General features: G+C 41.9%; 2 protein-coding genes across 3 annotated transcripts; both read left to right on the top strand.

Annotated features, from left to right (window-relative positions):
- The first annotated feature begins 5493 nt into the window (after nucleotides 1-5493).
- Nucleotides 5494-9406, top strand: tnni1a (troponin I type 1a (skeletal, slow)). Its single transcript, XM_040048143.1, has 8 exons — nucleotides 5494-5583; nucleotides 7053-7080; nucleotides 7167-7173; nucleotides 7298-7339; nucleotides 7542-7673; nucleotides 7842-7931; nucleotides 8076-8252; nucleotides 8828-9406. The coding sequence occupies exons 2-8, from the start codon at nucleotides 7067-7069 to the stop codon at nucleotides 8930-8932; spliced, it is 567 nt and encodes a 188-aa protein (XP_039904077.1). The 5' UTR covers nucleotides 5494-5583; nucleotides 7053-7066; the 3' UTR covers nucleotides 8933-9406.
- A 1517-nt stretch (nucleotides 9407-10923) lies between these two features.
- Nucleotides 10924-17357, top strand: lad1 (ladinin). 2 transcript variants are annotated; one of them, XM_040048110.1, is made up of 14 exons: nucleotides 10924-11117; nucleotides 11756-11947; nucleotides 12345-12609; nucleotides 13440-13513; nucleotides 13884-14055; nucleotides 14315-14404; nucleotides 14742-14785; nucleotides 14860-14902; nucleotides 15102-15148; nucleotides 15245-15311; nucleotides 15421-15555; nucleotides 15649-15738; nucleotides 16551-16675; nucleotides 16845-17357. In XM_040048110.1, the coding sequence occupies exons 1-13, from the start codon at nucleotides 11080-11082 to the stop codon at nucleotides 16641-16643; spliced, it is 1350 nt and encodes a 449-aa protein (XP_039904044.1). In that variant the 5' UTR covers nucleotides 10924-11079; the 3' UTR covers nucleotides 16644-16675; nucleotides 16845-17357. The 2 variants fall into 2 exon arrangements, with proteins under 2 accessions (XP_039904044.1, XP_039904046.1); XM_040048112.1 differs by having other exon boundaries at nucleotides 10927-11117; nucleotides 15105-15148.
- The last annotated feature ends 59 nt before the right edge of the window (nucleotides 17358-17416 follow it).

The raw sequence follows: 17416 nt of genomic DNA, 5'->3' as shown, positions 1-17416 counted from the left end.
TAATAGCAAACATGTATCTACAGTATTATATGAAAACATACATTAACTTGCATCTTTTTCTCCCTCACAACACCAAAGTGTCATCCACTTCTTTTAAGCGTGTCTCAGTGCAATTATTCATTTCTATATGGGAGCTTGAGGGTCCTGCAGTAACTTAGCTGTTCCCAGGACTGCGCTCTTCTGGACAGAGATCTACGATGTTGTTCCCGGGATCTGCTGGAGCCACTCGCCTAGTTTGGGAGTCACCGCACCGAGTGCTCCGATTACCACGGGGACCACCGTTACCTTCACCCTCCACATCCTCTCGAGCTCTTCTCTGTTTAAACATCATAACTTCTTTCCAGGGAATCTGACAAACATGGAAAATTGAGCTACAATTAATTAAGAACTAGAGTGGTGTCAGATGTGGACTCACAATGTTCTCCTGATGTTGACACCAATGGGACAGTCTGTTGATTAGTTTATGTTGGAGTGCATTCTTCACTGACCAGAGCTCACTTCAAAAATCGTTGGCAAGCCTCCAGCTTCTCAGCTTCTAGAGATGGAGCTGCTGTGTAAATATTAAACCACTAGAGGTCTGTCTCACCACTTTTAAGTGAGGAAAATGTCTGTGTGTGTGTGTGTACACCAGTCTGTGCATGAATCTGTGTCGGGCTTATCCAAGTTCTCAGATAATCTGTGTGTTTAAAAAGTTTTTTTCTGTTTTTTCCCTCTTTGGTTTACATTCTCCATTATCTGTTGACACACACTGTGCAAGACTGCAAACAGAATGCCTCTGTGTGTGTGTGTGTGTGTGTGTGTGTGTGTGTGTGTGTGTGTGTGTGTGTGTGTGTGTGTGTGTGTGTGTGTGTGTGTGGTTGACTTTTATCAGTTTCTGGAAATTGTTGTTGGAAAGTTTTGGCCTCTCTTTCTTTAAATGTTGTTTCAGTTCAGTTTCCAGGCATTTATTTGTACACAGCTCTCTTAAGGTCCTGCCTCAGCATTTTAATCAGACTTAAGTCTAGACTTTAACCGGGCCATCGCAACACCTGAGCAGAAGCCGTCTCCTTTCAGACAAGCCATATTTGCTTAGCCTTTTTCTAATTGTACTGTCGTGAACTTTAACCTTTAACATTCTCACTGAGGCTTGTAGAGTCTGAGTCACAGCTCTTAAGTTTTTTGCAATTTCACTGAGCATTGCTCATTCCGACTCTTGAGTTAAGGTTTATTTATCTCTCAGTTTACACATTTTACACATAAAATCATCTCATCAGACAGCACCTCAAATTATTAGACAATATGAATATCTTTGTATATATCTGTAGGAAACTTAAGCAGCCTATTTATAAGTAATAGCAGACATGTGTTTAGAATTTCTGTGGTGGGACTGTGTGGGTGCAGCCACCCTTTTGTCTTCATTTGGATTACAGACGGTGTGGCGAGGTTTCACTTTGTCCATCAAAGACGCCCTCACATGCATGTCTGGCATTTTAATCTCTCCTTCGAGGTTCAGGTGTTAGTAAACAAAACCATGCCCCAGGTTCATGTAGCTGTACTCACTATGACAATATCACGAGTTAAATATGTTAAGCATGCCGTGAGCGTGCTAAGATGTTAATATGAGAATGTTAACATAATGTTTATCATTGCTGCCTAAGCCCTATTATTATCACCAGAATGATTGCGTAGAGAAGTCTGGGACTAATCCCTCCTCAACATGCATGCCTCGATCCAGAAGGAAAAGGACAGACTACAATGTCCTTTATTAAATCTCCTTTTAATATGCATTGTGAGAACTCATTTTTTGGTGTATTTGATGGTTTAACTTGCTGGTCTACAGTTTTGCAGGTATCCAGTTATAGATGATCCTGGAAACCAGATAAATAGAGCCAATATCTCTCCAAATAAAGCGCCTTGAGGCAACTGTTGTTGTGATTTGGCGCTATATAAATAAAATTAAATTGAAAATTGAATTGAATATTTCTTTTGTCTTGGAAGAGGGTCTCTTCCCCCCTGCCATGTTCAGATTACCCCTTGTTTATCTGATACGGGGTAGATTCGATATGATGACAGACGTCTTGGCACACTGATGCCAGTTTATATTTTTCCATTTGTCAGTGTGACATCATGCATTTTATTGCACTGATTGCTTGCAGGGTCGTCTACAGTATGCACTATACAGCTATCTGCAGCCTGTTAATAATGCCTCTTTGACACTCCTAAGAGGTGATTGACCAGTTTGCATTTGTGCATTGGTCTGCTAGTGCCATATTAGTGTCATAATCACAAAAACTCGATGGAAGTTTAACTCTTTATTTTCACAAGCAACGAATAAAGTGCAAAGTCAAGATACAGGGAAGTATTTAGTAATGGAGCGCGGCGCAGGGACTAAGCCGTGGAGCACCAGAAGACTGCAGGAGAAGATAGAACAGGTTCATGGCGTTTTCAGGTGAGTCTTGAGAGTCAATTTTTTATTGAGGATTTACTGGAATTGAGGGGAAGCATGCAGTGGTTTTAGAGGACATGAGTTTTCCAGGTGAACAGGGAAACAGTGAACAATTTATTCAGGTTGTAGGTAACATAACTCCAACTGAGAGAGAAAGGTCAGATAACCAGAAAGCACACATAAAACGAGTCATAATTTGAGAGTCTTATTACCACCACAAGGGCAACAACAACCAGCCAGAGTGCAGGAACGTACACTGGCCTTTTATCCCTGAGAGGTGATCAGCGAACGGAAAGCAGGCGTGCAGGCAGCATTCAGGAGCCGAGGTAGACCCACCCACGGACAGAACAGCAAACCAGAGCACTGCCCAAACTCCACCTGAGATCAAGAGACTAACTAGTCATGAATAAAAGTATTAAGCTTGTTTACATTTCGACCCAATCGTGGTGCAAGAGGAAAAGTTCATATTCCCTGAAGGGAACTTAAATATCTGCCCCAAACTTTGTACCACGCCTGTTAAGTTGACTCAAAGACAGAAGAGACAAAGTCATCATGGATCAAAGACACGGCACGGGATCAATACAATCAAAAGGATTAATTCCCTGTTGACCATCAATCTCCTCATAAAATATTATGACATTCCACCCAATATTGGTTGAGGTGATTCTCTGTGGATTAAAGTGCTGGAATGACAAACCATAGCTGCCCTTTGTACAGCTGCTACTGGCATGGCTTAAAAGTCACGAAGCCTTCAGCGTAACCACATAAAGGACCCCTGTCACTGTACGGCACAGCTAGTGTTACGGATTCAAATATTGGGGATGGATACAAGAGGAAAAACCACAATAACAACACTGGTCCGGCCGGGTTGAGTCAAACGATGATTTTAATGATCACACGCGTGGGAGATGGACACCGTACGCAGACAGCATCAGATCTCAAAACGGTGGAGCATTGATCAAACTCTTATAGCCTCTCGTGGCCCCCACCTAATCATAAAGCCTAAACATTCACATTCTTTCTCTCACACGGCGCCTAAGCTACGACCTTGGCTCCCTGTTTATCTGCTCCTGCTGAGATGGGGCAGAAAACTCCAGCATGCTCTGTTCTCTTCTAATCAGACAAATAAGGCGATGACTTTCTGCGAACAGCATTTCTTATAACTCAGCAGTATAATGCATCATAAAACAATATCATGCATTCACAATAAATCAGCAGTCTAATGTAATGCAAATCAGTTTAACAAATGCAATAGTTATCAGCTTCTTCTAATCCAGGAGAATAATGCAAACTAAAACTACATAATAATTCACAAACTTTAATTAGGGGTCTAACATGGCATAAAATAATATTATAATCCCACAGTCCCACCTACACCCTGTAATCCAGTGTTGCCGGGTCATTTCTTCTCACCCCCGAGGCCCTTTGTCCCCCTGTTGGGTGAACCATATGTGAGACGACCTCTGTGTTTGCGCAGTTCAGATGCAAGAAAAACTATTATTACAACAACAATAGTAGGTACAGATGACACTCCCATCACTCCTCAGTTTTCCCACAGCTTTATTTTGGTGCTACCTTATACCCCTCAGACGTACTCAGACTAGAACCTCTGTCCGAGGAGCTTTTAGCCTTTATTTTATTGCTGCAGCCACCCATGTCTTCCAGTCGTGTGATCCTCTGCTCTTCTTTCGTCAACCTCAGGGGTTAGACAACCCTTCAGTCGTTGCACAGATCAGGGGATCATTCTGCCCCGATTTCAAACAACGATCTGTGTATCCTCGGGTCACAGCTGTGGCCCCCAGAGAAAGGAACAGGAACGTGTCCCCCTTTTGACCAAGAGCCTCTCGAACCTCGTTGGTCTGGTGTTCCTGGATTTTTGTTAACCCCTTCATGGTTATTGCTGTGTTTATGGGATCCATCCTTTTGAGGTGACTAGCTGGGGCCCAAAATGCCATGACACTCGAACCCAGTTGGTGTCTCGGCAGTCTCTGTGCCTGTCTCTGCGGCGAAGGATCCTGGTATCTCCGTGACCTCGTCTGGTGTCTGTTCCTGTCTCTGTAAGAGACAGAAAACCAAAACACCTCTCTGCCTAGCTCTAATAATCTAATGTTGTTATCCAATGTTCCTCTAGTGATTCAAAATCAGTTTAGCACATCATGTTCAGGACCTCCTGACCAGTAACTTATTCTAATCACAATTTATGTGTGTGTAAGCGTGTTTGCATTTAGCCCTCTGCACTCAAGGCATTTCCTCCACTTTATCAGTCCGGACCATCACGCCGAACGAAGCTTATGACCTTCAAAAGGCCGAGTGCCAACTCATTATAAGCACATTTGCAAGGTGTGTCTGAAAATTATTAAAACCACTCATTTTAACAAAAGACATCAAAAACAAATTAGCCATTTTTAACTCTAACATCTGCCCCCCCCCCCTTTCACAAAAATCATGTGTTTGCTTCCGCCTACCGTCCCACGGTTTCCTCTCCAGTGTGGTACTCAGCTTCTCATGGTCACGGGCATTTTATCTTCTAAACGCTATTCAGTTCATTTCAATGATTAATGCTTAAACATGGAAATAATGATTTATGCTTCTCACTGGTTCTCTAAAAAAGTCCGGAAACCTTTTGGGTCGCTATTAGCTTAAGTTTTACCGTACCTAAGTTATTAAAACACAAATGAAGTCATAAAAATGTTCATATAACCCTTGTTTGATGTTAAAACTCAACTTCCCCCCCCTTTTTGACACATGGGAATGTGTCAAAAAGGGGGGGGAAGTTGATCATTAAGTAGAAGTTGATCACCACTTCTACTTAATGTACTTACAAGTGTTTTTTTTCCCCTTTATTTATTTATTTTTTACATAATTTCCTTTTCCATGCAGTCTATGGCCAGCTTATAGTTCATATTCATATTTACCTACAATTTGTCATTTGAGTTACTCTCATCAGCCTTCAGGCTCCAACTATATTGTCATTGTTTACATGAAAAATGAGCAGAGCAGGATTATGTACCAAGAAGGACGTGGCTGACTAATAATAGCGTCCACACACAAAAGAAAGAGAGATCTGGACAATGGGCGGTGCAGTTAAATAGAGGGCTCATCTCTGATCTGTCCATCGAGCTCCATCCATGGTCACATTTCTCCTGCCTCTGACTCTGGTAAGTTCCCTTCATAATACGCTCTGTGTGTAGAGTTAGACACAAGTTTTATATCTGTGCTTTCTTGATTTGCTCTCCTGATATTTAGACTGTAGTGTTGATATTTTAACCTTTGCATTTGTCAAAAATGTGTCATGCAGATTTCAAATTGAGACCTCTCTGTACAGTGAGAATACAGATTGATCTAGTGTTAGTTTATTCAATATGTCAACCTGGTGAACAGCGGGGACATAGCATAGCAGAGACATAGACAATAATAAGTGTTTCAGTGCTATTTTGCTAGCAGCCCAGTTTCATCTTTGGGCACAGACTGTATGTACACTAAAGCTGTGCTACCATAAAGCCAAAGCAATGGGATGATCAGCTGAAATAATACAAACTGGGGAGTTTAAATCTGCAGCCAAAGCAACTATGTTCAAATCCGAGGTTGACGTAAACTTTCCAAAACACTTTGGGTGGTTTTTTTTCATTGCCAAGTTGGCCGCACCACAGAGGGTCATAAGCATCCATGAGTTACTAGCAATAAATCCCTGATCCAGGCTGGGCACCCCAGAGCACAGTCACCCACCACAGCTGTCTATCAGTTGTCCCCTGGTCTATTTGGGGAGACAGGCCACTCTAAATTCCTCTTGGCCAGATAATCCTGAGGAGAAAGACAGGGATAAGGGACAGAAGAGATGGATGAGGGACGGCTATCTGTCTGGAATTTTCCTAATCCGCTAAGGCAGATTGTAACCCCATCGTGCTAGGTGGTCTTATGTGGTGCCATTCTCAAATGGAGCCAAATAGTGAAATGAGAGGGGAGGTATGAGGAGAAAGGCTGGCCTAAATTGAAAGAGTGAAAGGGTGAGTGCTGCAAATCACTTGCAAATTTGATGAAGGACAAAGGGCACGAGACTGAGGAAAGGTAAGACCAGGTAATAACAAAAGTGAAAACAACACTTTAACAATGAGGTGTGACGATAAATTAAGTATCTTAAACACATCTTACTGGTGTTAATGCGTCACTGTTTTTTATGGCATGTGGTAGAAAAGGTTCCTTAAGCAAAACTGCACTCGGTAAGTCCTGTGAAAAACTAGGACACTGATTCCACAAACATTTTGTGCCTGTATGATATTTTCATGCACAACAAACACATTTTCTTAAACATGCATTTAAAAAAAGACAAAAAAGCTTCAGCAACCTCAGACTTAAAAATGGATTCAAGGTTGCCTAGACCAGCAACTTCCTTTTGTCCAAACAGGTGAAGACCGCTTAACACCTCTTATCCTCTGTCAATTCATTATTAACAATTTCCCACCTATTGTTTGGCTCCATTTCTATATCGTTTGGTTTTAGGCTTTTATAATCCATCCGCACGTGGATTTGTTTATTTTTTTATCTGATCCGCTGACAAACAAATACTGCCAGTGGTTCAGCGTGTGTTTTTGTGTGTGTTTCTAATCTCTCCCGTCTCTTTTCCGGTGAGATCTCAACAGCAGGATGCCTGAACATGTGTGAGTGTTTTCTTACTATAGATACACAGATATTAAAAACACAAAAACAGGTATTTTAAATTATGTATGTTTCTCTTCTTTTACAGCCAAGAGGTAAGACCATCTGGCCGCTAACTTGTTGATACAATATTCAACAATCTTTATAACTAAGTTAAGCTACTAAACTACATATACATCATATTTACTGATAATCTTGTGAATCATCTGAACCATGCAGCGGAAACCCAAGATCTCAGCCTCAAGGAAGCTGATGCTCAAGGTACGAGAAATCATCGGCAGACTTATTTGGTTTATTAGTGTAATACACGAGTTCAGCCCACAGGAGGGCAGCAGATACAGACAACTGAAAGAAAGCCAGCATCTGAATGTTTCACCTGTCATTTGAGAAAAAATGATGTGATGAGGTGTTTTGAAAGAATCCGACCGCATATGGAAAACATTATTTTATGTTGGTTTGACAGAGTCTGATGGTGGCAAAGGCCAAGGAGGGATTGGAGCAGGAGATTTTAGACAAAGAGGAGGAGAAACATAGGTACCTGGCTGAGAGAGCGCCTCCTTTAAATATGAGTGGCCTGAGCCTTGGCCAGCTTCAGGTATGTTCCCTACAGATTCCCCCAAATCTCTCATTTTTCTTTCCATCCTTTGCAGCGACAACTTAGATCATTCCCAAATTATGTCAATAAAGCAAATCAGGACAAGAAACCAAGTAAAGAAAGGACTGCACATGATTTCATACTAAGTTTTCCTTTGTGCATGTGTAGGATCTCTGCAGGGAGCTACATGCTAAGATAGATGTAGTTGACGAGGAGCGATATGACATTGAAGCTAAGGTCATGCTCAACACACGCGAGGTTGGTACACTTTATTATCCCAGCGCATTTCCAATAAGTAGAATTTGAAATGTTTCATATCAGTTATACGTATATTATGCAACACTATGAGCACCATGAGAAACTCCTACATCCTGCTCCCTCCACTCTGTGTCACTCGACCAGATTAAAGACCTGAATATCAAGGTGCTGGACCTCAGGGGGAAATTCAAGAGGCCTAATCTTCGACGTGTCCGTGTGTCAGCTGACGCCATCCTTCGCTCGCTGCTGGGATCCAAGCACAAAGTCTCCATGGACCTGCGAGCCAATCTCAAGTCTGTCAAGAAAGAGGACACTGAAAAGGTGCATGAAAAATGGATAAAAGAGAAGATGCAATCATGCATATGCACACAGACTACAATGAAACCAGCCTGAGCAATGTCTGCCATCTTTAGAGCACAGATATGCATTCAGGTACTGTAAGATACAGACATGATGTCAGCGCTTGAGATGTCATGGAACACCTGAAAACAGTGTGTGTGAAAAGTGTGTTTAAGACACCGAGTAGGAAGCCACTGCAGGGCGGGGACCGTGTGTTTGTGAGAGAAGGCACCGAACACAAGACAATGATCCCATTGTACACCGAATATTAGCCTTTGTGGCCACGTCTCCCAACTCCTGAGTGCATGCATGTGCAGATTAGCTTGTTCCGGTGTGTGTATACCTGTGAATGAATGTGTGTCTCTCCGAGTGTGAGGTAAACCAGTTATACTAGTATGGTAATAAACCATTCTCCAAAGGGCTTCCCATTGAAATGAACAGGTCTCAAAGGCTTAGATGCAACAATAACATTTTCTGAACCTGCTCTACTTTGCAGCCTCTGTTTTTAGTCTTTTATACTCTCTGTTGCACAATCCAACTGTCTCCCTTATCTGCAGAAGAGGCCAGTGGAGGACAGTGACTGGAGGAAGAATGTGGAAGCCATGTCAGGGATGGAGGGAAGGAAGAAGATGTTTGATGCCGCTAAAGGTTCTGCGCAGTGAAGCCAGGAGGTGGGCTGGGGTCACATCAGTGACATCACTCCCCTACATCTGAATCTGTCCTGGTCTTCCTGGGTCTATTGTGGCGTCTGTGTTGTTGTTTCGCGCTGATGTCCCTGCGTACGCTCCTGCCATGGAGGTGACAGTATGCCCCCACACCCCTGAAAGGCTTTCAACTATTCTGTCAGCTTTGTTTTTGATAAGGTGTTAGAATGACTCTGTCTGTTATGTAAGATTATTTGTACTTTTCACACCATGTTGCACCAAAGCCTCAGACAATCGGCCTGATATTTGTATGGCGGACAAATGTGCCAAATTAAACTGTACGTGTGATTGTTTTGCTTGGGGATAAACTTTAACCTTGTAATGTAGATTATCAAATAATAGTGGTAAAAAAAAAAAAAAAGGTGCACTTCATTGGCTGGACTGAAAGGGAAAAAGAACAAATAAAATATTAAAAGTATACTTTACATGAAACATTTTTCTGTGTGATACTCCTTCATGTGTGATCAACTGCTGTATTCAGATATATAAACTGCTTTTATAAACTCTGAGAATTTTAGTTTCTGTGATCCTGTTGCAGTAGGACCAGCTTTTTATTGCAGGTTGCAGACAGCAGATAGAGCAAATGCACAGATGAACACGTGCAGTTTAAATGGTTTGTGTGTGTTCTTATGGATAAAATATCATCCACTACTAAAAAATGCTTATTTCTACTCCAGTCTGAACACAATTTGTTCAGTCTGTGATGCCAACCTTGCCAACAACTCCCATATGGTTAAGACATTTAACTGCTAGATCATACGGACTGGGATTGACTCCCAGGACACCTGGGATTAATGGGAACAATACCTTGCTGTGCTCAACCTCACTAAAAGAAAGTTCATACTTTGATCCGATGAATCCGCTCTGCAACCTAATATATACTTAAAAACGGCAAGCATCACTACTGCTAATAGCTTTTCAATATCGGTTACAGTTACTTGTTAGTTTGAAGGATTACTGTTTGCTGCAACAAAGCAGCAACTTGTACATTTTAACTGATATGCTTTGTGTGCATGCTGTCCAGATGTAAAGCACTTCTGTGTGTTTTGCATGTCCATAAAGCACACTCTGCTTCAGTACTTTTAAAAATCGCCTTATCCAAATGGATGCAAAGCACCCGCAGTCGTCTTGTGTCTGTAAATATAACTTTTGTTGGGAATGTCTTTCTGTTTTATTTCCGTTTGTTTGATCAGGTCTTTCCTGAAAATGTAAGGCTAACTTTAGACACAGGAACATTAGAACAGACTGAATGGACACTGATGCATAAACGCACAGAGTTCATTACAGGACCTAAAATGATACAGCACCGGTGCAGGCAGGGGCATGCAAACTATTTCCATAAGATAGCAGATGCATGATAGACCAACAACGCATGCTATAAGACAGCCTCTTCTTTAAATAAATGGGAAGCAGACTTTCACAGGTGAAACTTGAAAGAGTCTCGATATGCATCTTATGCTATGCCTCAGTTATCAGTTACGATAATATCTAACTTTGTTTACTGAGGAACTGCACAGAGTATAACAGACACAGATGTGATATAAAGAGTGTAGGTCAGAGTCCAACACACATGGGCTCCAGAGAAAGGTGTGGACTCACACAGCAAACACTCTGACTCAGACTGTAGTCAGAGTCCAGTACAAGAAAGGATAACATATATTTGTATGCTTTATTATTATCATTTAATAAGAGTTTGATTGCTATTAACTACTTGTTGTACTTGTGCAGGTTTTCCTTTTAGCTACAGCCTGTAAGATCCACACAAACAAAATGAATATAAGAGTAAGATTAATTATTCTGGGATGTTTTATTGCCATTGCCCGAATAAGCGAAGTGTCCAGGGGCGGGAAAGGAGTGCCAGGTACAGGTATTACGCTTTCCACACTTCCACCATACAAGGTGCTCTCTGGCGCGCGCTCTCCCCACCCCTCACTCAGTCTGTCAGGTGGGGAGCTTACCTTTGTGGTCACGTGACGCGTCTGTGCGCTGCACCGGGGTAAAGGTGGACTGCTTTGTGCCGCGGTGACTGTAATTCGACTGCCGTCGTCTGAGTGCCAGTCGACTTCGTCTGTGATCGTAGCTGGAAACTATTTTATTTTCTCAATATGTCTGTAAGTCGGAGAAACTGGTCGGCTTTGTCCAGGTAAGATTCAAGGACTTCTGGGTTTCTATAGCGACTAATTACCTGTGTTACCTGCGTTTCAGAGCGATGCCCGCGCCTACTGCTTTTTAATAGATGCTGGATGTTTAGGAACGCGCATAATTAACATGTTGCAGGGTTTTCACTCTGGCAACAAAGCATCCTAATTTGAAAGAAATGATTTATTACATTCATATAGTAACTGTGTAACATGCAGTCAAACTGTGTCGGTTGGTGTCACTGTTATTGCTACAGTCACTTCTGTCTTTTTTTACCCGTTACAGTCTAGAGATAACGGAGAGTTTTGTTCTGTTTGGCCCTTGTTGAGCTCAGTTAAAAAGGAAACACCAGCCTGCCGCTCTGCAGCTGATTGAATCCACTGATAATTTCTTTTTAAACAGGATGCAAAATACAGCCGCAAAAAGCGGTTGATGAACAAGTAAAGCAGGTTCCCTGTAACGCTTATTAATCTTTTCTTTTAAAGTACAAACCAAAAACAAATAGTGTGGAGGATCCACTCATCAAGTTCTCATGTACAGCACGCTGTTTTACATATGTCCACCACCCGTATCCTCACTGAGCCTCTTCTCTGTTGTTTTTGTTTGTTTGTTTTTCCATATTCGCTGATTGTCTTGATTCAGCCTTGCACGACAGTGGACAATGGAGGATGAGGAGGAGGTGGAGCGGGAGAAGAGGAGGAGGGTGAAGAGCTCAAGCACCAGTGCTGACCAAGATGATGACTCCAGCCCCACTCCCACTCCTACAAACACGTCTGCCAGCGAGAGCGCCTTTGGGACAGACTCCTCAAGTGAAATGTCCCAAAGCTCCAACAGGTTGTTCTCATAGTTTAGTAAAACAAATATGTCACGTTGGACTCATACGCTGTCTAAACACAATCCTCTTTGTGGACTTTGTCTGTGTGCCTGTTTTGTTCTTTTGGTTTCTGAAGGCCTTTTTAGTGGTTTCAAACTAGCAAACGGATGATTCTCAGCTTTGCCCCATGGGAGTGTTTCTGTATACGTTTCAAACCCATGGAAACACCTGATACTCACACAGGGAAAGTATGAAATGCTGTCAGAAACCCCGACAGCTGAGTACCTGTCTTCAAAGAGCCTTTTATAATAGAAACCTGATCAGATGCAGGACCGGCGAATCTTTTTAGGTCTCTCTAGAGACCATTCATCACATGTGTTGGTCATTAATGTGCACATATGTACTGTTTATTGCCAGCATGGAGCAGGTACAGCTTGACTTTGTGGAGATGCTGCGAGTGCGTGACGAAAGGCGAAGGATGCGGCACGTGGAAACGTTGAGACAACAGAAGGATGGAGGGGAGGATGAAGCTGAGGTCAGCAAAGGAGGAGGCGCCAGGGTAGAGCTGCTGGGAGACATGGATGAAGAGAAGGAAAGTGTTGTCAAACCACAGCCACCAGTAAAAACATCTTCTCACAGTCCCACCAGCAGCAAAAGTAGAACCAGCATCTCAAGCAAAAAAGTAAGAAGGAAGTTGCTCCTTAACTTTCTGGAAGAAAATCTAAAGAAAAAAAAAACATCTCACAGATCTTTTAAATGTGCTTGAGTTATCACAAGACTGCAACAGTGAAAGTCTGTAACTCAGCTGCCAAATAATGATGTAGATCGAGATTTTTCACGTGATTATTTAGAACTTTTGTCCACCTGGAGTGGAAGAAACAAGGTCATAACCTCAGTTTTGATTAAATGACCAACAGAGAGATTTTGTTGATTCTCTGAGAAACGTTACAAATGATAAAACATGAACTGACAGATCCTTTGACAAGAAAGCACCAATCTTCCCTCACACACTAAGTCATGACACCAGTAGCAGCACCCTGTACAGTTAACTGCTATCCCACACAGAGGGGGAGTTAATTATTCTCTAGATTTTACAACAACAAACTTAACACCGTTTTTTGTAGTGCAGCATATGATGTCATTTTTGCTATTAAAGACCAACGCTGGTGTGGGCATTTTCCTCCTGTGGTCACAAGAAGAAGTTAGAATCTACTTTTAACTTACAGCTTTAGAAAAAGAAGACAACCCTTTACTCCCCGTCTTGTTTCCGGACTTGAACTCTCCCCGCGAGTCAAGTGACCATGCAAATCATCTCTAAAGCTTTGATAAGACGTGCTTAAGGCCATAATTTGAACTTTATCTTTTATTACCTTCGCAGGCTGCTTTAGCTCTGTGTATCTGCAAATGAGGCCATAACCGCGCCGTGTTATGTAATGCAAGGTGTGTCGTCTGTACAAAAGCTTGTGTGCTATGTGCTCATGCTGATTGTCTGCCTGTTTCTTCCTTTGTCAGCATGAAAATGAAGAGTCATCGGGCAAAGACCCTGATCCAAAACCCTCCTCCAGCCCAGCTCGCAAGTTTGTCAGGTTAACAGTGACATTTCTTTTTTGTTGCTCTTTTGTGCTTTGTTGGCTGATCACCTAAAAGGATCAAATGCATTTTATTTAGATAAGATAAAGGTTACTGATTCCACAAATGGAAATGAAAGCACCGGAACAATGTAGAAATATAAAAGAGAAAACAGGACGTATAAGATTGTTTTGTATAGATCGTGAACCACATAAAGATATCCAGAGAATAAGATGGAAGAGTAAAAAAATCTGCCTTCAGTTTTCACGTTAGACGCACTTTAAGATTTAATTTAGGCAACAGATCAGAGAAAACTGTACTTTCAGTGTCACTAGTTCCTTTCTCTTCAACTTCTCCTTAAACTCACTTCTCTTTCTTGCCTTTCAGTTCTGTCTCCATCTCACTTGACAAGAGTCCATCTGCCAGCGGGCGCACAACTCCCATGAGCCCCGGTTCTCCGTCAGCCCCCTGGTCACCTCGCGAACACTGGACTTCCCCCTGCCAGAGTCCCTCTCCTCGGGGAGCTCAAAGCCCTGTTCAAAATGGGCACACGGAGGAGGTAGTTCACCACACACACACACACAAAGAAACACAAACACAAATAAACTGACATGTTCGTCTCAGCTTCAAGCTTTGCTTGTCAAATGCTGTATAAGGCCCGCTAAGCACTGACGCTGCATCTTATCAATCCAGCGTGGGCACCAGCGCCCTCTGGTGTTATAAAGAGTAAAGGTTCCTTATGGCGGTAAAAACAGTCTTGGCTCCAGAGAGGTACCTGCAGCCAAACAGCAAACCTAAGTTGTTTTAATTTCTCTCAGACCGGCGTGAATCGCTCCACCAGTGGAAACTTTGAACAGGCAAACAAACCTGCCCTCATCAGACAGAGCTCCAGGACTGTATCTTTCAGGGTAAACACTGACACACACGCACACACAAATACATGCACGAGGACACAAAACCATTCAGGCATTCTTCCTGGCAAACGTCAGCATGAACTTTTGCCAATTTGACTGTTAAAACACGATTTTATCTGCCGTCAGCTTTCAGAATATCAGTTCAGGATAATTTGCTTGTGCCAGTCAAGCTTCCAGCTCATGTTAATAGCTACGTGAATATTGACCAGCTCTTACTGCTGACTGGTTGCTTTGTTAACACCCAAACACATCCCCGTGCAGAGGATTATTGAGCAGGTCACTTGCTGTAAGTGCCGCTAACACGCACTCACACAGGCTCGGTCTTCCACAGATGATGAGAAAGAAAGAAGAGGATCCTTCGCCGCTCCAGAGGAGGTAAGGAAACAGCCTTGTGTTCATTTTGATCAGCCTCGCTTAGTTTGTTTGCTGACTTGCTTCTTCTGTTGTAGCTCCAGTGTGAGGATGGCCTCCAAGAAGTTTGAACCCAACACCGTGAGATAACTTTAATTTACTTTCACCTAATATGATTGATAATCAGTCATCATTCATCGCTTATCCATTATTTTCTTGTTTGGCACTTTACAAAAACACAATTATATTTACAGTTATAGGATTATGAGATCTGTAGACCTGCTAGCACTACACACAATGTTATGCACAATTTACAGTGTTGATTGTCTTTGTTTTGAAGCAGGACCAAAATGAGGATGAAAACAAAGCGTCATCTTTCCAGAGAAAGTGAGTTTGCCATTTTTTTTAATCTTTATTTATTTGTTTATATTTTATTGAGTGTAACTGATTACACTTGTACATTAATGTATTCTGTCTTCCCAGCTCTAGGCAGAGGATTTCATCTAGATCCATCCAGGAAAAGATGGAGAGGCTGGCTCAGGCAGCGCAGGTCAGCCTCTCAGCCCTCCATGTACTAAAGGGGAAATTATGTTCCAGTGTTCTGTAGCAAACATCAACTGTCAGTCGCCAATGGTCTTCTCTTGGCTCTTCATCCACAGAAGTCCGAGCTGACGCGATTCCCAGATGTCACCCAGAGGACTCTGGTCCTGCTGGAAGAAGTGTCCAGGAAGAGAGAGATCTTTGAGAAGGAGCAGCAGGTGCAGAGCCCCACCAGCCCCGGAGTTTCCAAACAGGTACAGTCATCATTCGCCCAAAAGCTCTTTTCAGTATTAGATGTGTGCGTAGCGTTAATTAACAAATGATTTTGTAACTGTTGTTGATTTCAGGAAATTAGAGGCTTGACATCAGGAATGTCAGAGCGGATCAACCGCTGGCTCCACAAGAGCAACAAAGCTGGGTCTTCGCACAGTCCTGCTGTAAGTGCAGTATATGGAAGCCAGGGGGCAGTATTACTCTTTGAGCTGTAAGTCCTGGTTGAGCAGGACGTAGTTCGTTGTTTGTGTTGCCTACATTAAATTAAAGAGTTTGCCATTATGTAGGTAACTACGTAAAACGCATGACTGTCCTTAATCGTGAAGAAAGTTCTGATCAATTAATTCTTTTTAAACATAGATTTTTTTTCTACTCTGGTAAACTCAGTAAAGTCATTTAGGCATTAAATGAATGGGAACGTTTCATTTAATTTCAAAAGTAGCTCAAAGAATTTGATCTTAAGAATTTAGAGTTGGATGTTTAACTTAATTAAGCTGTTCAGAAAGCTTCATACCACATACCCAACTTGCTGTTAGATGTTTTTGGCTGCAGAAATCTTATCTTTGTTATATCTGAGCAAAAACAATGTCTATCTGGGTAAGCACACTTTAAAGCAGAGGGTCTCTCTCAGTATGTCTTGAATTGTTATCTGTGGCGCCTACAGAAACACTGGCATGACTGACTTCGTGCTAATCTGTCCTACCATCACTCACTTTTGTCAGAGTAGAGTGACCCGTTCCTCCTGCTTTGTGCCATTGGCTTTTTAGCAGTTACCTATTGAGCATGAAGAAATGCTTAAGTCAGTCCAAATTGTCAAACGACATAAAGACCATTTTAGGGTGTGTTTACAAAACTATTTGCCCCGTAAGAGGTCCCTGCTTCAGAAATATTTCAAAACTCCAGATTTAAAGAGTGTTTTTTTCTTTCTCTTCACTGTAAAAAGAACTGATATACTGATTCTGTTTCTGATTTGTAGGATTTGAGACATGTGGACATTTCTAGTAAGAGGAGCCTGTTTGAGAATAGCGGTGAAGACAGTGTCTCTAAAACCAGCCCTGGAAAAATCTGAAGTGAAGGAAGTTTATTTATAATGTCCAACAGGTAAGGATACAAGTGCTACTGAGTTAGTCTTACATGTCTGGCCACTGCTGTGGAGGCAGATTTACCAACTCCACAAATGAAGCAAACAAGAGGAAGCCGTACATGTTTCACTGAACTTTAAAGGCGCTCCTTCAATTATAAATTGCTCTTATTGTGCTTGTATTTGCAGGATTGCAGGATTTTAAGATGGCGAAGGGAGAGGCAGAGATTTGGAAGATTAACGGATTTGATGACTGAGTGATTTTTTTCCCCTTTGCCGTCAAAGCACAAATGTAAAACAGGCAGGAGGAAGAGAGAGAAATGGCCTGTTGGGTTGTATCTTTAGAGGACTGAAAAGGAGGAAACTGCTTTTAAAGTTAAAAAGCTTCTATCTTACACTTTTGCTTTGCTTCTTTAAAAAATAAGTGTGCCTACTTTTAACATTAAAATACCCCCAAAAAGACGTGTCAGTGATGTTTTATTTGTTCGCCTTAACGTTGTGTAATTTCTTTGAGCACTTTAAACAGGTGAAGGCTTTAAGGATTATATCTTTTACTGAATTACACCGCTGGGATTGCTGGAGTTGTAATATGTGTGTGTCTTGTTTAATTTGCCAGTGTAATTTTTTTCTTTTTTTTGGTTTCATCTGGACTTGTGGACGAGATTCTGTCTTTCTAAGTAATAAAATGTTTTACTACCATAACTGTCTGTCACTATTTCTTTTTAAATAGCCCTGGATGAATAAACGCACTTTACCTTATC

The sequence above is a fragment of the Simochromis diagramma genome, unplaced genomic scaffold, assembly GCF_900408965.1.
Source record: "Simochromis diagramma unplaced genomic scaffold, fSimDia1.1 OVJJ01000387.1, whole genome shotgun sequence".
Taxonomy (NCBI): Eukaryota; Metazoa; Chordata; class Actinopteri; order Cichliformes; family Cichlidae; genus Simochromis; species Simochromis diagramma.
This window is presented reverse-complemented; position numbering and strand designations above follow the sequence as displayed.